The sequence below is a fragment of the Urocitellus parryii genome, chromosome 11, assembly GCF_045843805.1.
Source record: "Urocitellus parryii isolate mUroPar1 chromosome 11, mUroPar1.hap1, whole genome shotgun sequence".
Classification (NCBI taxonomy): domain Eukaryota; kingdom Metazoa; phylum Chordata; class Mammalia; order Rodentia; family Sciuridae; genus Urocitellus; species Urocitellus parryii.
The window spans coordinates 49226495-49247748 of record NC_135541.1 but is presented as its reverse complement, the minus strand read 5'-3'; the positions used below and the strand labels follow the sequence as shown (position 1 = coordinate 49247748).

At 38.1% G+C, this 21254-nt stretch overlaps 1 protein-coding gene across 1 annotated transcript in view; it reads right to left on the bottom strand.

The window, feature by feature from the left end:
- The window catches only part of Il23r (interleukin 23 receptor), a 59658-nt gene extending 45786 nt beyond the window's left edge, over positions 1 to 13872 (bottom strand). The window contains exons 1-3 of the mRNA XM_026410261.2: positions 13803 to 13872; positions 10352 to 10648; positions 2967 to 3090 (exon numbers count right to left, since the gene is read on the bottom strand). Of these exons, the coding sequence (XP_026266046.2) occupies positions 2967 to 3090; positions 10352 to 10648; positions 13803 to 13872 (491 nt within the window). The remainder of the gene's footprint in view (positions 1 to 2966; positions 3091 to 10351; positions 10649 to 13802) is intronic.
- Between the last annotated feature and the right edge of the window lie 7382 nt (positions 13873 to 21254).

Below are 21254 nucleotides of genomic sequence, written 5' to 3'. Positions count from 1 at the left end.
TTTTGTAACTTTTTATGCTATAAAACTATGCTCCTAGAGAGCTGGGGTGCTGTTCTCTAACCCAAGGATTTTGGGAGAGACAGTCCCGGCCAGAATTACAAGCTTGTTTTAATTTGATTTAAAATTGGAGTCCGTGGTCTTTTCTTTGCATTGTGATTTAACAAAAATCATTGAATAGTATACTTAAAATAAGGTGGATTGTGTGGTAGGTGAATTATACTTAATAATGCTGTTATATAAGATAGAAGATAGAGAAAGAGAGCAAAATGGAAGGAAAGAAGAACAAGAAGATGAGGAAGTCCGTGAGATACATCCAATTTCCATAAAAGAGTAAAAGTCCTTAAGTTACCAAGCTTTCTCTGTTAGTCTGCTATTACCTAGCTTTTCTGTGAGCTTAAAGTATGGGGTTTGCCCTCAGGCACCTCTCATTTTCACATTTCTAAAATTAACTTGGTAATGAGACTCTAGTTTTCTTGTCCTCCTGACTTCTTTGCATCTCGGAGCGACTGCTTTGCATTAAAGCAAGGATACAGGTTAAGTATCAGACTGTAGAGCCAGAGAGACAACTGTTAGAATTCCAGCTCCCCTACTTCTTAGCCAAATGACTTTGGAGGGGCAATGTCTACTCTCCAAGCTACTTATAAAATGAGAACAAGAGTTTCTGCACAAGGCAGAGCTGAGAATTGAAGACACAAACACGGAGTATAGTACTTAGCACATTGTATGTTATCCATCACTGCTGTCTACTTCTGATCCCAGGGTTTCATGGTTTCTTTGACATCTCACCATCCTGTTTAGCCCCTGCTCAGAATAAAAAGCAGGAGCTTCCTGCCCATGGCAAACAGTTGGTAATCCCAGGCTTAGTAATGTATTTATACAGTCTGTCCAGGTTTTACCCAGAATTTCTTGAAGAGGTGTTCCTTTTTATTTTTCATTTAGTTAAAATTATTCTGAGTACCTACCGGGAGAGAGACAGACACAGAGAGAGAGAGAATAAGATTCGAAGGTTTTTCTCTTCTCTAATGGTGAGACCTGGTAGCATCTCTAAAACATGCCCTTGATCTGGTCTCCCACATCCTTTGAGCAGAAACACGCTAAGACAGGAAGGAGGCCATCAGGTGGCCCAGTTTCAATTCCCATTTGCCCCTCTCTGTGGCTGCCTGGGTCTGGACATATCACCTAACTTCTCTAAGTCTCAGTACCTTGTCTATAAAAGTGGGAAAAATAATTGTATGTATCTCACAAGGTTGTATAGGGGATTAAATGAGGTCATGGATATAAAGCTCTTGGCCCCAGTGCTTGGCACACAGTAAGGGTCCAGTAAGTCCTTTAAAAAATAAGTAGCTCATGAAAAGTTTGAGGATGACTAATACTTTGAATTCACTACAGAAGGCATTGCTTCTTTAAAAATAAATAAATAAAACAAGAAACATGGTTAAGGTTACCAACTTCTCCCCAGTTTGCCCACAAAACTTTCCAAGTTTTAAAACGGAAAGTCCTATGCTCTGGACACCCCTAAGAAAAACTGATTGGCCTGCACTGACACTAAATTCATATTTGGAGGTTACTACTGAGGTAGGATAGAAGATATAAGGATAGGTAGAACAGAGACAAACAGGGAAGGAATGAGGGACTGTCATTTAAACCTAAAAATTCCACAAAGGTCTTCGCCTTCACTCCCAGGCCTGTTTTTCCTCCAGGCCAGAATACTTAAAAAGTCCAATAAATCTTAGAGTATTCTAAGTCCAGTTAATTAGTGCTAATATGTCTTGTTAGCTTGCAGGATATATTTTTAGACTAAAAGAAGCCTAGAGAAAGATGCTGTTAAAAACCCATGATAAGGGAACGTCCAAGCGCTCTTAACTAGATCATGTCAACCTAAAGATTCTGAGAAGAAACAGACCACCATACCCAGCTCTGTGCTCCATGATCTAGAGAGTCAAGCTCATTAAGGTGACTCCACCCCAGTACTACGCATGCTTACCATTTACAAAGTTTCCTCTAAAAAAGGAAGCCTGAGACCACAAAAGCACGTCTGAACCCCAAGTACCCGTAGTCCCTCTCCCCTCCAGCACGCATCCTGCTCTATTGCTTGTTTCCCTGAACTAATCTCTGCTTGTGCCTCTATGTCCTGAACTTTCCTTCTACAATGTGTGTCAAGAACCTGCAGGGGCTGAGTTGACATTCCCTTTCTTTTGGGGGGAACTCTTTGGAATTCCCCTGGGTAGCGTCTCAGTACTAGTTGGCCCAGTTTTTGTCGTGGGGACAAAAACATCTGTGAATCTAGTGCCAACTATGAACGTGGCCTCGTGTACATTCTTTAAAAGCCAAATGCCATTTATATAATTAGAACAAACCCACGCATTAGGTTCTACTTGAATCCCATGTTGAAGAATCAGTACTAGGTGCAGGGATGCATACCTGTAATTCCAGCAGCTCAGAGGCTGAGGCAGGAGGATTACGAGTTCAAAGCCAGCCTTAGTAACTTAGTGAGGCCCTAAGCAACTCAGTGAGACCTGTCTCTAAATAAAATACAAAATAGGGCTGAGGTCAGTGGTTGAGTGCCCCTGGGTTTAAGTCCCAGTACCACCCCCCCCCCCCGCAAAAAAAAAAAATTAGCAAATTTGAGAACCAAGTAAATTGTCCTAATCCTAAAAGGAGAATGGGGCTAGGATTAAAGCCAATTTAAAGCTTTGCTGAGCTACGCCATTAGGTGCTATCTACCAGTTATCTACCAATGAATAAAAAGGATAGAAAAGTCAGAGTATACACTGCCCCACAGAGATATTAAAATATGAATGGCCCAAGACAGGTGTTGTTAGTTTCCTTGATCATAATTAGGAAGATGGGGATAATCAGAGCATATGTTTAATGTTTGAAGTTGATTTCTTGAATCTCTGCCGCAGGCTCAACGCAGGTTGAATGGAATGGAACTGCACATGTGAACCCCCTCAGAAGGAACCTACCTCTTCAAGTAGACCATGTATTTGGTGTCTATGTAGGTGAGCTTCCCAGTATTCCATGTACAAGTCATGTTGCCTGAATATTCATAAATGACACAGGTGACCTCCTTGGGAGCATCTGGTGGATCTGCAACAAAATGTATCACTTAGGAGCATCCACAAAAAACATAAAGTTCTTTGCAAAGTAGTTAGCTGATAAACTGTTTTATTTTGGAAACTGGGCCAGCCAGCACTGAGCAACTCTCTGCTCCTCATTTCATCCACCTCACCTTGCAATCCACTCTGCCATCAAACATTGCTTCTCTTCTGTACTATGTTCCCCGCTCCTTTGGCAATACCAACAAGGTCAAGTTAACCCCAATCCTTGTCCACTAAAAAAAAATCTTATCCCAAATTCTATATTCCTTCAGTTACCACTGTATCTGTCTCCTCCTCTTCACAGCAAAACATCTGAAAACAGTCCATTATTCTTCATCTCCCATTTACTCTTGAGCCCCAAATAATCAGGACTCAGTTCATACAATTCTATTAAAATCAGTGATGCCAAGGTCAATAATGACTCTATTTCCCAAATCCCATTCTCTCTTGTCAGTTGTTATTGAAATTGACTTCTGTAGCACTTGACATTTTGGTCACTCCCTCCTTGAAACCTCTGTTCTTAGGCTCTTGTGGAAGGGCTCTTTGCAATTTTTTTTTTCCTGCTACTTAAGCAGCTTATCTCCCCCTCTGGGACATATTCCCCCACTTGCTTTAAAAGTTCAGTGTTCATATCATGGCATAATATTGAACTGTAAAAGGAAGGAAATTTCAACACATGCTACAACATGGATGAAACTTGAAGACATAACACTAATAAAATAAAAAAGAGAAAAGAAGAATCGCCTTATGATTCCATTTACATGATGGATTTAGAAGAGCAAACTATTAGAAACAATAAGCAGAATGGAGATGGCCAAGGGCTGGGATAGGGTGTATGGAGAGCTACTGTTTAATGGAGAAAAAGTTTCAGTTTGCAAGAAGAGAGTTCTGAAGAGAGTGGGGTAATGGTTGCACAACAATGTGAATGTATTTCATGTCTCAAAACCTTGACCTAGGCTGGCTAATATGAGAATGCCCCTTGGAAATGAGCACATGACTCCAGGAATCAATCAGAATTCTCCAAGGGTCTTTTTTGTTAAAGCCATTATAAAAGAGGCACTTAAACATGCTAAAAATGTGCATTTATGCTATGTGTATTTTGCCACCAAGACCACATCAAAAAGAGTTTTTAAATAGTTCAGTATTCACAGATCTCACCCCCCACCTCTCTCTCCCTCACACTCTCCATTCCTCTTACATTCACCTCTGTTCAGCTTTCTTCCCAGTGGCCTTAAAATTGCTGTGTGAATAGCAGGTGAGCTGAGTTGCTGGTGGCCATCTTGTCTTAGTGGACAGTCCTTTAGCTGCCTTAAGTCTGCTTAAGAATGAAGCCAACAAGGGAAAAACTAAACCCAAGGGATGGGAAAAAATGCCAGTTCTGATGCCACCTTTTCAGCCCTTCAGCCCTCTGAAGCCTATACATTTCCAACAACTACAGAATGGCATTTGGAATTTTCAATTGTATCATCCAATAATAAGTAACCAAGATCAAGTTTAAAAAAAAAGATGTATGGAAATATTGAGTGCTAATCATATACCCACTTTTCAAATATGGCTCTCAGTTTGTGGCTACATGGGAAATACCGTCTGGAGTACTTGATTATCCAGAGAGCACAAGACAAATGGAAGATTGGGGGAACCATAAAAAATAAAGATAGAGACTTGTACACTTGAAGTTATATCCAAAGATTTAAATACAAATGTACTCTTTCATTTTACCTGCAAGCCATCTACCAAGAATGTTACTTATAAAGTAATAAAAATATATGAATTCTATCCTCATTGCAAATCAAAACAATAATAGATATCATTTAGATCTATCCAACTGGCAAGGATTTTGAAATATGTAAATACACAGTGTTGGGATGGACTCAGGGAAATCTTCTAATGCTCTTCTAGTGAGAGTACAAATTGATACAATCTTTATGGAGGGCACTTCACATATCACAATCTTTAAAAATGGAAATAATATCTAGGGAATGCGCTTTTAATGAATTATTCACCGATGTATAAAAACATTTGGTTAAAAAAAATATGCCCCTAAAGTATTGGAAACTACATTAATACTCCAACACAGGGATAAATAAGCTATAGTATATTCCTAAAAATACATCCAAAAATAATGATGTAAATGACAATTTAAGGGTTGAACCTTTGGGAGACATTAGAAATATATTGATTAAGTGATTGAAACAGAAAGATAGGCAACCCATAATCAGTCAGAAAAAGGGTCTAAGAGAAGAAAAGGAGGAAGAGAGAATTGAGAAATTAAGCTTCTTACCCCAGTTATTCCTAGCCACGAGGACAGTTTCTTAACAGCTTTAGACATTACCTACCTCCAAAAGTACTTCCTCTTGCTCCAACAGACCCCACCCCCACACTTGTGCTGATTAAGGCTTAGAAATCACTTTTCTCCAAATTTGCTAAAGAAGACAAAATAGAAAAAGAGTTGATTGGCCCCTCTGTCCAAAATCCTATATCCCACCAATCACCTACAGGGACAGATCAAGCCCACAAAAATCCCTAGATAACAGACACCCATGGGCACCCCTCCTTCTTCAGGAGCTCTGCTTTCTCTTACTCTAATACATCCTGTACTTTGCTCTCACCCTTGTGTCCATGGATTTCATTCTTCAAATTCACAAGACAAAGAACCCACCTGAAATTCAACTTCTGTGTTACACAATGACCATATGATAAAGTAAGAAAGCATGTTGCAAAATAGTTCATATAGTGATTTCATTTGAAAGAGAAAAAGACTGAAACTCAAAAAACATATTCCAAATCATTAAAGAGAGATTATGTTATTGGTAAAATTATGGGATTATGGAGATGTTAAGTATTTCTGTTTTTGCTAATCTAATTTTTTTTAACTTTCTATATGAATGCAATTGATGTTACAGTTTTAAAAAACTGTTAGGAGCATACCAAAGTACTTCAAAACATTCAGGTGAGTTGTAACATTGAATTACAGTGGGGAGAAATTGGGTTCCAAGTAGGGTAACTAAATCTTTCCGTTCTTTTTGAGCTTTAAAGGAAGTAGGTATGGAAACATGACTTATTCTTAACATTGCTTGCAGTGTGATTCCTTGTTGATTACAATAATTTCCTCTGCTTTCAGGTACAGAATGTCATTGATTGGGCAATCACAAAAGACAAATGTCATTTTGTGGACTATGTGTCTCCACAGCATTCTATATGAAGAGAATGCTCAGGATTATAAATGTCCGGTGGTTAATTAACTTTGCAAAAGACAACTCTACACATATAAAAATAAGCCCAGCTTTTGATAATGTGAAGCGACATACAGACAGCCTATGAGTATAGTTATGAGAGTCACATCTGCTGATTGCTAAATCTTATTGCCAGGTTATTCAATAACCAAGAATACAGATCTGCTGTTCAATCAGATTCTAAAAAATATCCTGAAATACACAAGGAGACGGCCTAAATGCTCTTTCCAATTAATCCCACCTGTTCTCTATTATCTGGACAGTCACTGATCACCAACCAGAATTCTTATTCATTCAGAGCCTAGCCAAAGATCCTTTCCTTTTGAAAGCAGGGTCTCGGATTTCCCTCTTTGCATTTCTAGCATTGAGCACATTTTAAAGCATAGAAAGCACTCAGTGAAGTTTATTCTATGAAGTGTATGCCTTGATTAATAAAATGTCAATGAAAGCCATTAAAATGAAGAGGTCTGGGGGTGATAGAGCGCTTGCCTAACATGCAGAGGTCCCTGGGTTCCATCCCCAGCACAGCTAAAAAAAGAAAAAGAAAAAGAAAAGTACCTTGCAATTCCTTATTCAAGGAGGGCACAGGCCAGGCCTGATGTGCAGTAATGATTCATACCTAATAGTAATGTTAAACATGAATATTCCAGGGTTTTTATTGGGTAAAAATGAGCTTTCTTTGTCCATAACAAGAAGTAAAAGTGACAATCTCAGTCAAAGATGCCTAAAATTTTAAATAAATGATTAAGTGGAGACGACTGTATATGGTTTGGTATTTTTAAATGAAAAGACATTAACTTTTTAATCCTATGATTGGTGTGGCTCTGTTAGAACAAAGTTTCCATAATATGTGTGCATTTCATCCCAGATAAGAATCTACGTGTTTAAGATCATGGCTTATGATGGAAATTGTGATAGTTTGTATTTCACAAATTATACACTAGAGAAACTTTTAAATATAGGTGGATGTTCTTTCAAGGAAAGCAATGACTCACTTGTCTTCTATCTTTTATGGTTTGTCTTCATTCAAAAAAGGTGCATTGTATCATTTTGTTCAAAACAGTAATGATAAATTGACATAGTAAAGCTCCCAGGACGAATATCCTGTGTTCAAATAGTTTAGTGAAAGCAACGTGATTTCTAGAATGCCACAAAACCCTCAAAAGCCTTATTCTGACCTACTTAAATAGGAAGTTTTGTTTGCTAAGAATGCAGAGCCTAAGAGCACATTCAGCTTCAATCCAGGGAGCTTTTGTAAATTCTCACCTGGTAGTTGTACTTCCGTGCTCATAACCAGAGATCTATGTAAAGAGCTATAACCACCCCCCCTGCGCCCCAGTGAAATGAATGGAAAGAGTGATGTGCTCTCTCTAAAGAGCCATCAGCAGAGAATGAAAGTGTAGAAATAGGTCATCAGGAAGGGAGGCCTTCTCTGACCTGAAACAGTGCCCAGGGTTTGGGGCAGAGGCCCCTTAGCCAAGACTAGTGGGGTGATTAAGAGAATGTGTCACACAAACTGCCCACACAGGAATGGGGGGTGCTAAATTAAATTTGTAAGAGGCCGTTGTTTTGGATTAAGCTCCCACACAAAGCCCCAGCAAACCAAACCAAAATGGAGTGACCTTGTGCTAAGTGCCACACAATCCAACTGAAACTTTAAGGCATCAGGCGATCAGGTTTTTTTCCTGAAAACAGAAGACTCACAGTAACCAATCTGAAAAGGCCCAGTCAACCTGAACAAGCAGGACAGGAAGTTCCCTGCACTTTAACCTTTAGGAGGAAAGTAATCTGAAGTAATAGGATAGTAACCAACCCCATGCCTTTTTTGTTCTGCTTTCTTGTTCCCACTTTATAAAAAATCAATTGTTTTGTCACACCCAGTGGAGCACCTTTCTATTATATAGAATGAGCTCCTGCTCCGTTTGTTTCATGAATCACAAAAGCCAATTAGATCTAAAAAAAACTGTATTTGTTGAAATTTTGTCTTTTAACAGAAGTGACACTTGTTTACATCCTTTTTTCCCCCTCTAGCCTGAACTAACAACCAACTCTTTCCCATAACTGTGGAAGTTGCTTTCTTGTCCTCTGAAGAAATTGTACACCTCGTACACCTGCCCCGCAAAGGATAGATAGTGAAGTATTGAAGCATTGAGGGTTGATTATGTTTCCTGAGGATGTGGACAAGCTAAAGAGATTTCATACCTCAGATAAAGTACCTGCCTGTGGTTTAATTTCCACAATTTAGGGCAAACTTCACATGTGCGAGGCATTAGTTTAAGGCATATATTTACCATCTTCGTTATTTGATTCCAAAACTTCCCTTCCTCAATTCTTCTGCATGTTTTCCCATAGTTCTCATTTGAGAAGCAGGCAAGATTGCTGCCCAGAATTAAGCAGCTCAATGGCCTCATTACAGAATGAAGAAGCCTCCTGCTTTTCGGGCAGCTGCAGTGGAGGCCATATTGGTACTCTGCAATGACCTCATGTGGAGGCCACTGGTCTGGCTCTTGTTAGTTGAGGAGCGAGCAGAGGGTAGGAGAAAGCAAGAACTCAGATCTGATTCTCAAAAGCATGGAGGATAGGAACATGGCAAAACCCCCAAAGCCCTTATCTTTCACTGACAATGGGCAACATTCTCTATAGAAAATGTCTGGATTAAAAAACACTGCTGATCTGATGTATCCTTCATAATAGTAGAACCAAGAACAAAGTATTATATAATTATATAAGTCAGCTCATCTTACTGCAGTAACTTCAAAACTTTTAGAATACTATGAACACAACTTAAATTGGCATATATTTTTCAGATTAACTTGACTAAATTTTTTCTTAATAATCACAGCAACAAACAGTGATTCATGATAGGGGTAATGGGATTAGAAGCAGGGGGTTGTATGAGCTACTACCTACATTATATCAAAAAGTCACATTTTTGCTGGGCATGGTGGCATAATCTCAGCTGCTCAGGAGGTGGAGGCAGAAGGATCTCAAGTTCAAAGCCAGCCTCAGCAACTGAGAGGCACTACGCGACTTACTGAGATCCTGTCTCTAAATAAAATACAAAATAGGGGGCTGGGGTTGTGGCTCAGTGGTAGAGCGCTCACCTAGCACATGCAAGGCCCTGGGTTTGATCCTCAGCACCACATAAAAATAACTAGATAAATAAAGGTATTGTGTCCAACTACAAGTAAAAAATAAATATTAAAAAAAAATACAAAATAGGGCTGGGGATGCAGCTCAGTGGGTGAGTGCCCCTGAGTTCAATTTCTGGTATTCCCCTCCACCCCAAGGTACATTTTTAAGGATTTAGGCACTGGTGTTTACATAAATTTTATAATATGCATTTAAGTAAATTATTGAAACTTAGTACTTAACACAGCTAGTAAAACTAGCTTCATCTTACAAACAAGCAACTGAAGTTCATATGGTTAAGCAAATTGCCCAAGGTTACACAGAATATAAGGAATATGATAATAACACAAAGCTAGTTTGTGAATCTTGGCCTCAAAATATTTGAATGGTATCTTCTTCAAGGGTATTTATGTTAGCTTGGAAATGAATGAAAAGCATAAGTGAGAAAAAGATGAAAAGGGGAACATTTTAAATCTGAGGCACTAACTTTCACATATGCCCTATCTGGCCAGGCTGATGGTGAAAATCATTGTGTTTTGAATGCTTTCTCAATATTTTAGAATTTGGAGAGTTTGTATTAAACATTCATATTTTTGCCTTCCTTTGGAGAGTCAAAAGATCCAGGCATACTGGATCCCCATGAAGGCTGGATCTGGCAAGGGTCGTACCCAGTCCACAGGCCGTCTTCTCCGCACAGATCCTACCAGCTTCCTTAACTTACAGTTCACTAACCTGACCCTGGAGATGTTTGCATTAAAAGCTCCATTATTAAGCCCATCTAAGAGGTGAACTATGTCAATTTGCCTGTTTTCAGATAAGCCTAGCAATTACCAGTGCATTATTAGACTAGTTTGGGTTTGTTTGTGAATGTGCCCCAACACTTACACCCAGAAAAAACATCTTCTCCACATATCAGTGTCTCTTGAACACGTCCAGGACATTCAGCAGTGCAGTACATAGATGCATGTGGGTCCAGAAAGTTTTTGTACCAAAGCCGAGCTCTTGTGTTGTTAATCCTTGTGATTGGAGATCTTTCTTTTATGCCATTTTTATAAAAATTAAGTCTTCTTGGTTGGCAGTTCTTAATGTCTGCTTGGCAATATATAGAGATATTTACACCCATCTTAACAACCGTGGCTGGCTCTACCCAGAGGTGGCCAGAGCAGCGTATATTTGTAATTCCTGAAAACAAACAGATAAAATAATAAATTAGCTGTACAAGAAATATTACAACAAGAGACCCAGAATAATATGCTATTGCACTTTAAATTTATTTTTCCCTAGTTAAGTGATTTCTATTGGAAAATACTTTTGTCAATTAATTTATTCCCTGTGCTCCTGTTGGTGCTCAGCAGCATGACATAAGACTACAGCTAGTCCTTTGGCTTCTCTATAAAGAGCAAATCAAATGAGCTCCCCTGTTTTATCAAGGAGAACTGAGGCATTTTGAAGCTATGTCACATTTTAAAAATATATTTTAGTTGTAGATGGACAAAAATACCTTTATTTTATTTTGTTTTTTATTTTTATGTGGTGCTGGGAGAGAACCCAGTGCCTCACACATGCTAGGCGAGTGCTCTACCACAGAGTCACAACCCCGGCCCCAAAGCTGTATCACTTTTTAAAAGTAAGATTAGAATAAACACTGGGCACTAAAGAATCTGAACCCCATTCTAAAGCTACTCAACCAATCTCTTGTTCTTTTTATAGATAAAAGCTATTTTATCAGAAAATTATGAATATGATGATTAAAACCATATTCTTGCAAATGATAAAAATTCAGTGCTTAATAACCATATAACATTTATTTTTAATTTAATAATATGGAAAATGTTCACAATATATTGTTAAATTAAAAAGAAGGTTGCAAAACAACATATTTAATATAGACTCAATGTTAAAAATAAGTAAATAAATGTGTGAATTAAAGAGAAACGCACAAATATATTAACAACAATAACCTCTGATTTTTTTCATCTTAAAATTGTATATATCTGCATCTTAAAAATTACATAATGAACATATGACTTTTGTAATCAAAACTAAGTAAAGTCATTGGTTTGGGGTGTAACTCAGTGGTGGAACACTTGCCTAGCATGCTCAAGGCCTGGACAGATCCCCAGCACCACACACACACACACAAAGAGTAAGGTAGTTTTTATAGAGTCAAATGACAATGAAATGCAATATTACTGAAATGAAATTCATATCAAGAAAAACAGCAGAGATTCTGTGAAATTTATTATCGGCTTTTCCTGAAATACTGCATTAAAATCTCTTTAAATCTTATCAAAAGAGTGATAATTAAAGGTCAATGTTTGATTTTAAAAGACCTTTATCCTTAGAACACAAAGCTTAAAGAATGAACTTGTTATATAATATAAATGTAGTTGACTATTTACATTTGTGAAATAAATATTTACATACACATTATAAATATTTAAATGTTGAAGTAGTGAGAAAAAATAATTCTGTCATCAGGGCCAGGCACAGTGGCGCACTCCTGTAATCACATTGGCTCGGGAGGCAGAGGCAGGAGGATAACTAGTTCAAAGCCAGCCTCGGCAATTTAGTGAGGTGCTAAGCAACTCAGTGAGACCCTGTCTCTAATACAATACAAAATAGGGCTGGGGATATGGCTCAGTAGTCGAGTGCCCCTGAGTTCAATCCCCGGTATCCCACCCCACCAAAAAAAATTCTTTCATCAATAGGGAATTGAAACCAAAGACATGCAGAAGAAGTTTTAAGGAAATATCTGATTACCTTAAGTAAATTAAAAAATTCAAGTTTAGACAACAGCACCTTAAAGAAATGTGTTCATAGTACCATGAAACCATGTTGAGAATACATTAAAAATGTCAGAACTCTTAAAAACTTCAGATTTAGCCAGATGCCCTCATTTTCATAAAATGGAAGAAAGAAAAACCCCAGAAACACAGGACCATTGGGTTTCACAACATTCAGGAGTGAATTAGTAAATCAATGGTTTTTCAGAATATGGGGAAAAAAAGCCAGGCATAGTGGCGCACAAGTTCCATATTTCAAAATGACCAATGGTTGCTGGGCTCAGTGGCGTGCACACACACCTGTAATCCCAGCGGCTCAGGAGGCTGAGGCAGGAGGATCACAAGTTCAAAGCCAGCCTCAGCAAAAGCGAGGAGATAAGCAATTCAGTGAAACTCTGTCTCTAAATAAAATACAAAATAGGGCTGGGGATGTGGCTCAGTGGTCAGGTACCCCTGAATTCAATCCCCAGTACCCCGCTCCCCAAAAAAGGAAGAATATGGAAGAAAAAAAGAATCCAGTGATCCACAGAGGTCAACATTGATTGGATAAGTTATACAAAAATGTCAATTTCTCTTTTAAATAAGGTTATTAGAGAAATTAATAACATTTCAGTGGAAATCAGAAAATTGTTCTCTATGTTCTTTACTTATCACTTGAATGTATAAAAAGAAATCCTACTTCTTGTTTGCCTATTTCAAGAAGCTGAGAAAGAGCAGGTGTTGTATCTTCTCCAAATCTTCTAAGAGAGCTGTCCATCTGACTCTGGAAGTGTCTAATGTCATCCTGCTGGGTGAGTGGGGGGATCTAGTTCTGTTGATGGGGTTACATCTATAGCTCCAACATAATTGTGTCCCAACCTATAGTTGAGGTCATTACTTTGAATAATTGGGTCAGCAAAACTTCATTCAAGGCCAAGAACTCTGCCTTGGTGTTGTCACCCAGTAACTAAATCCTTGCCACTTGCCCCAGACACTATTATTCCTAAGAGAAACTTCCAAGTGCCAGCTGTTGCCCTGCTGAACTTCTGAAGATCCCCTTCTTGGATTCCTCAAGATCACCTATGCCTGTCTCATAGGACTCTGGTCTCCTGAAGAAGACCAGAAGTTTGTGTGGATTAGGAGACAGGAATAATAATAGCACATAGTAGGAGTGCATGGGTTTTGTGAGGAATGAAAGACTACCACAAGAGCCTGACACAAAGTGACCATCAATAAATGGTTCATAGAATTGAATTAAATTCAAACACTTGATTGGTCATATAACAGTTATAAATAAAATAATATATTAGAATTAAAAAATAGAATATGCCCACTCACATAATAGCCTCCTATTTAACATCACGGGCTGTTCATTAGGGATATTTAGGAAAGAAATCCTGCACTTGGAGGAAGGTTAGACCACTTTTATTTTGTTCTATATATATTTTATGTATATATAATTTTCCTAATTTGATAATTTTCATATTCTTCAATGAGTCTGGCAGAATAACTGAAAATAACAATCACTTGATAACCTATTTGTTGAACAAAAGATGTGCCAAATACTGTACCTCCATGGCACCAGGTGAAGAGCAAGTGGAGAGCTATTACCACGTCCAATTGAATTGTGACCTGCTTCATGCCCGAAAGCAGGAAAAAGCTGTTTTCCTTTCTCTGGGGGAAAAAAAAAATAGACATGAAAAATGTTTAAGTTGTAATATTTTAATGAATAAGAAAGTTTTACATTTCCCTAACAACTATTGTCTTTCATGGAAATCTTTGATAGGAAAGAAAAGGAGGAATGTAGGGAGGCAGGGAAGAGTGGGAGGAAGGGAAGGAAGAAACAGGGCAAATACATGTAATATACGGTATGTGAGGAGCACTATAAGAGGTAGAGGAGTAAAGCCAAAGGGTGGAATTTGATGCCCTTCAAAAATCACTATGAATTATCTTAGAAGGACCTTTGACTCTTATTAAAAGACAGTTCCTCCTAATTCAGTCTCTCATCAGACAGTTCTTTCTGCTCTAATTTCTGATGATGAATTCTTCTCCTGACTGGCGTTAGGCACCTACCATGCTCTAGAAATGTCAGTCTTTGATGAGCACAACTTGGAAAAAATTTTAAAAAATCTCAGAACTCCCAAAGAAAAAGGATACAAAATAAAGAAAAATGAAAGGAGTCAAAGGCAGACATGCCTGCCACCAGTTAAACTAACAGAGCTTTCCATCTGCGGAGCTCAAAAGAAACAAGTTATGGAAAAACCAGACTGCCATTAGTTCACAGCCCGAGTTATGCTATCCAGTTGACCTTAGTGGATAATTCAGTTACTTAAAATGCAACGTTATTCAGTGATTATGTTTTTATCTGTTTTGAGAAACTTGAGTCTTAACACGTGAAATAGTAACTTCAAAGCACAATTCATGGCTCATGAAAAAACATAAAACATAATGATAACATATTTAAGAACAAGCATTCCTACGGCTTAGGAATGTAGATATCCCTTTCATAATATGTTAGAATAGAGCTTTTCTTGATAAATAAGAGGCAAAAGAAGACCTAAAGATTTCTGGTTAGAAGTTAACTACTCACCTAATAGATTATTTAATATTAATGATTAAAAAATGATGTGATATTTAAAAACATTACAGAATCAGCTTAACATGGGAATTTATAAAAGAAAGTGTCTTTCTTTCTGTGTGTTTCCAGAACTACCTTTAAGCATTTGGAGGATTCGCGTGTCTTCACCTCTCAACCTGCGTGAAGTACATACTTCCACTTCAGAGCTGGCCTGCTGCTCTCCTTGGCTGTGTGAGTCTTCTTGCCCCAGCGCCTGCCTGTCAATGATCACTTCAAACCTTCAGCTATGAGGCAAATGGAAAAGTCAGCAGAGCCCTGACCTACATTTCTGATTCTTGAAGAGGAACTCAAGCTGTCCATTTTGAAATGACTGGCTCGCATGTCACTATTTGGGAAAACCCAGATTACTGAAAGTGAACTGCTTTGTCAGTACTTTTTTTCTCAACTTGATTTAAAATTGTCTCATCTAAGAAGTAGAACAAATACTGATGCTTAATTTGCAAAATTATTGACATTGTCATTATGATACTTGGTTTTAATTTGTAATGAGCATTGATATGAATGATAAAATTTTTCTTTATAAAATTTTTTCCAGCTTGGAGGTAAAATTGACAAATAAGATTCTATATTTTATAGTGTACAAAATGATTCAATATACATACATTCAGGGAAAGAATTGCCACAACTAAGTTAATTAACACATATATCACCTCATTTAGTTCGCTTTTGATACATACACAAACCTTAAGTATACATTTCAGAATTGTTAACTATAGTCACCATGCTATGTATTAGATCCCCTTGGGTTATTCATCTTAAAACTGGAAGTTTTTTTTTCCTCTAACAGGTGTCTGTCCTTCCCACCCCCTCTTCCTCTAGTAACCACCTTTCTAACTGTCTGTTTTTATGAATTCACCACTTTTAGATTCCACTTATAAGTGAGATCATGCACTATTTATCTGTCTTGATTTGACTTATTTCACTTAGCATGTCCTAGGAGTTCATCTATGTTGAAACAAATGGAGAAGCTTCATTTTTTTTTTTTTTGAACTGGAGAGTGAACATAGGGGAGCTTAACCACTGAGCCACATATCTCCATCCCTTCTTACATTTTTACTTTGAGACAGGTTCCTGAGGGTCTCGCTAAGCTGCTGAGGCTGGCATGTACCACTGCTCCCAGCAAGAAGCTCCTTTTTAAAAGGCTGAATAATATGTGTGTGTGAATACACATACACACACAAATAAAACATAATTTCTTTATCCATTTATCCATCACTGGACCACACCTTGGCTGTTATGAATACCGCTGCAATGATCATGGGTGTGCGTGGTGGATATCTCTGTAGTGCTGATTTCATTTCTTTTTGGGTACATGCCCAGAGGAGGGGTTACTGGGACATATGTTAGTTCTATTTTTAATGTTCTATTTTTAATGTTCTTCCATACTGTTCTTCGTTATGATGGGACTACTTCACATTCCCATCAACAGTGTGTAAGGATTTCCTTTTCTCTGCACCCTAAATAACACTCTTATCTTTTTGATAATATTCATTCTAATGGTCTGAGATAATATCTCACTGTGATCCTGGTTGATATTGTCTGCTGATTAGTGACATGAGTACCCTCTCATGTACCTGTTCGCCCTTTGTTCTTCACTACCTGTGTGTGTGTGTGTGTGTGTGTGTGTGTGTGTGTGTGTCTCTGTGTGTGTGACTGGGAATTAAACTCAGGGCTTTGAGCATGCTAACTATCTATCACTGAGCTACACCTCCATTGCCAATCTATAGGCCATGTCTTCTTCAGAAAAATGTCTATGCAGTCCAGCAGTCCAATTTGCCCATGGGGGTGGATATTTGTTGAGGTTTTTTTGTTGTTGTTTCTTTATTTTTTTAATTTGTCCTAATTAGTTATGCATGATAGTAGAATTCATTTTGACACATCATACATAAGTGGAATATAACTTCTCATTCTTCTGGTTGTATAAGATGTAGAATCACACTGGTCATGTGGTTATATATGCACATAGGGTAATAATGTCTGTTTCATTCTACTATCCTTCCTACCCCCATATCCTCTCCTCTCCCTTTACTCCCCTCTACCTAATCTAAACTCTATTCTTCCCTAACCCCATCCCTTATTGTGAATTAATGTCCACGTCTCAGAGAAAACATTCAGCCTTTGGTTTTTTTGGATTGGCTTATTTAATTTCGCATGATATTCTCCAGCTCCATCAATTTACTGGCAAATGCCATAATTTCACTCTTCTTTAAAGCTGATTACTATTCCACTGTGTATATATACTCCAGTTTATTTATCCATTCATCTGTTGAAGAGCACCTAAGTTTGTTCCATAGTTTAGCTATTGTGAATTGAGCTGCTATAAATATTGACATGGCTACATCACTTAAAATATGCTGATTTTAAGTCTTTGGGGGTATAAACCAAGGCATGGAATAGCTGGGTCAAATGGTAATTCCATTCCAAGTTTTCTGAGGAATCTCCACACCACTTTCAATAATGGTTGCATCAATTTGCAGTCCCACTAGCAATGTATGAATGTGCCCTTTTCCCCACATCCTCACCAACATTTATTGTTGCTTGTATTCTTGATGATTGCCATTCTGACAGAAGTGAGATGAAATCTTAGTTTTGATTTGCATTTCTCTAATAACTAGAGATGTTGAACATTTTTTTCATATATTTGCTGATTAATTGTATTTCTTCTGTGAAATATCTGTTCAGTTCCTTAGCCCATTTATTGATTGGGTTATTTGTTTTTTGTTTTTTGATGTTAAGTTTTTTATATACCCTGGAGATTAATGCTCTATCTGAGGTGCATGTGGTAAAGATTTTCTCCCATTCTGTAGGCTCTCTCAATATATTTTTATTATTTCTTTTACTGAGAAGAGAAGCTTTCTAGTTTGAATCAATCCCATTTGTTGATTCTAGATTTTACTTCTTGTGCTTTAGGAATCTTGTTAAGGAAATTAGATCCTATGCTGACATGGTGAAGATGTAGGCCTACTTTTTCTTCTATTAGTCACAAGGTCTTTGTTTCAGTGCCTAAGTCTTTTTTTGGGGGGGTGGGGGGTACTGGGAATTGAACCCAGGGGTACTTAACCACTGAGCAACAGTCCCAGTCATTTATTTATACACACACACACACACACACACACACACTTTATTTAGAGACAGGGTCTCACTGAGTTGCTTAAGACCTCGCTAAATTGCTGAGGCTGGCTTTGAATTCATGATCCTCCTTTCTCAGCCTCCCAAGTTGCTGGGATTCCAGGCATGTGCCACTGCGCCCGGCTTAGTGCTTAAGTCTTTGATCCACTTTGAATTGAGTTTTGTGCAGGGTAAGAAATTGAGATTTAATTTCATTTTGTTACATATGGATTTCCAATTTTCCCAGCACCATTTGGGAATAGGCTATCTTTTCTCCAGTGAATGTTTTTGGCACCTTTAATGTAACTATATTTATGTGGTTTTATCTCTGTGTCTTCTATTCTATTCCGTTGGTCTACATGTCTGTTTTGGTGCCAATACCATGCTGTTTTTGTTACCATTTGCCCATTTTTAAAAGTGGATTATTTGTTTTGTTTTGTTTGCTATTGATTTATTTGAGTTCTTTGGATATTTTGGATATCAACTCCTTGCCAGATAAATAGTTTAAAACTATTTTCTCCAGTTTCACACATTTTTTTTTCATTTTGTTAAGTGTTTCCTTTGCTGAGCAACAGTTTTTCAATTTGATTTAGTTCCACTTATTTATTTTTGCTTTTGTTGTTTGTGCTTTGGGTGTCTTATACAAAACACCTTCAGGGGCCACTAACTACACAGAAGCTCCTTTACTGTATTGTTTCTGTCGATTAACTTACAGATCAGTACCTTTGAATCATTGTTCATAATTTGACAGGATCCCATAGCAAATAAATATTTACCAAATATTTGGTTGATTTTTACGAAGCATTACCAGGGTCCTTTCTTGTCAGACCTTTCTTTCCAATTCCTCAATATGTTTTGCATGCATTTGTTTTTTACTCTATGTACCCCATTCTATTGTAAATGACAATTCATTTATGTGTTTTCTCTACAATAACTCTCTTGAAGTAGGAAACTCCATGCTGTCTTTTCAATTTTTATGTCTTTAGAACCTTGTACATTAGATCGCTTTAGGGGAACATTTAAAATGTTCTTATGTTTGGACTCATTCTGGACAATGAAATCTGAATTTCTGTGGATAGAGGCTGAGCATGGGTATTTCTTTAAAGCCCCCCAGAAGATTACAATAAGTGGTCAGGTTGAGAACCACTAAAACCTATGGAAAAAGGTGTCTTTGAAGACCACACAGTAGAAATGAGTGCCAATTGGGAATTCATGATTAGTTATTATTTTTTCCAAGGAGATATAGGGAAACAGACAGTACAAGTGATGTAGATGTTTGAGGATGGGCAAGTTGTTTCTCCAGGTTTAGAAGGACAGGATTTAAACTAGAAAATTAATTCAATGGCAGCATAAAATAGTTTTGTGTTTCTATTAAACAGTTTAAACTTTATTCTGAAGGCTGAGAAGAAGTAGCAAAGCTTGTTACCCAGAGAAATAACATGGTCAGATGGGGCTTTAGAAAGATATTTCTAATTACTGTGTGGAGAAGTGATTAAAGATGAACAGCCCCTAGCAGGTGGCACAGGGCTGTAATCCCAGCTACTCAGGAGACTAATACAGGAGGATCTCAGGTTAGAGGCCAGACTCAGCAACTTAGCAAGACCCTGTTTCAAAATAAAATTTTAAAAGGGCTTGAATGTAGCTCAGTGGTAGGGTATGCTAGCCCTGGGTTTAATCCCTAGCACTGATAAAAAAAAAAAAAAGAAACAAAAGCAGGGTCTGGGGGTAGAGCTCAGTTGGTAGAGTGCTTGCCTTGCATGCACAAGATCTTGGGTTCAATTCCCAGCACCACCAAAAAAAAAAAAAAAAAAAGTGAACAGACCCATCAGGAGTCTGATGAAATTTAAGAGCTGATTGGGGTTTGAAGCAAAGGGAAACAAAGGCAGTGCCACGTGGAAGCAGATGGCATGGGCAGTGGTGCTCAATATGGGAACAATAGCCCAAGAACCAGGGATGCAGGAGCACACACAGAACATCTCTGGTGGCTACTTTTAGTCACCAGATAGTGACATTAATTGAGGAAGAGAATGAATTTGGTTTCAGACATGATGGTCTTGAGAAGCTTACACAAACATTTATACCATAGCCGGCCTCCTTGAAGTGGGTCGAGTTAGGCTCTCCCGGTTTAAGAACAACTGGACACCAAGATCTGGAACTTTAGGCTGTTGCCTAGAAATAGTGGTCTACTCTTGGGGGAGCAGGCCTGGAGGAATCTACCTTGCCTCAGGACCTAGAAGCCATGTGGATAATAAGACAAACAAGGAATGGCCTGTTGAATCCCTGAATTATAATTTAGTAAATCCCTAACTCTAAACAGAGGTGGGAAACCTACCATATTTATGTTTGGGAAGTGACATGGCCACTCTACCCTTTTTTAAGTGACCCTGGTTTTAGGGCTCATAATCTGGCTAGAGAAGAGGTCTAGGAAACTCATCCTGAATTTGTGCTTGTATAGTAGGCACAATAATCTTACTTAAATTACTGTTTCCTTAGCCTAGCATGGTACCACAACCTGTAATCTCAGCTACTTGGGAAGCTGAGGCAGAAGGATCTCAAGTTTGAGGCCAGCCTTGGTAACCTAATAAGACCCTGTCTCAGATTTAAAAATTAAATAAAAAAGGGGGCTGTGGATATAATTCAGTGGTAAGGTGCCCCTGGGTTCTATACTTAATATTGAAAAAAAAATCACTGTTTTTTGGAATTCATTTTATTAGGGGACAGAATCTGTTGTATTTTTTTTTCCTTTGGTGCTGGGGATTGAACCTAGTGCTTTGTGCATGTAAGGCAAGCACTCTATCAACTGAGCTATATCCTCCCAACACTCAGAACTTGAATATTACAGTGTATAGAGCTCTCAAGCCATCCCTTGGGAGGCACACCAAATATGCAAATCCCATTACAAAGACCTGATTTGGGAGACTTAAAATGTTGTACTTTAGGGATCAAGAATTTCTGTATGGGGCTGGGGATGTGGCTCAAGCGGTAGCGCGCTCGCCTGGCATGCGTGCGGCCCGGGTTCGATCCTCAGCACCACATACCAACAAAGATGTTGTGTCTGCCGAGAACTGAAAAATAAATATTAAAAATTCTCTCTCTCTCTCTCTCTCTCCTCTCTCACTCTCTCTTTAAAAAAAAAAAAAAGAATTTCTGTATGGAATGGGGAAATCAATAATAAACATTTGATATCTGGCTGGGGTTGGATGAATTGGTTTTGAAGCAGAGAAGATGACAACAGTTACCTGCAGTGGCCACAGGGAAATCTCTAATGCATAGGTGT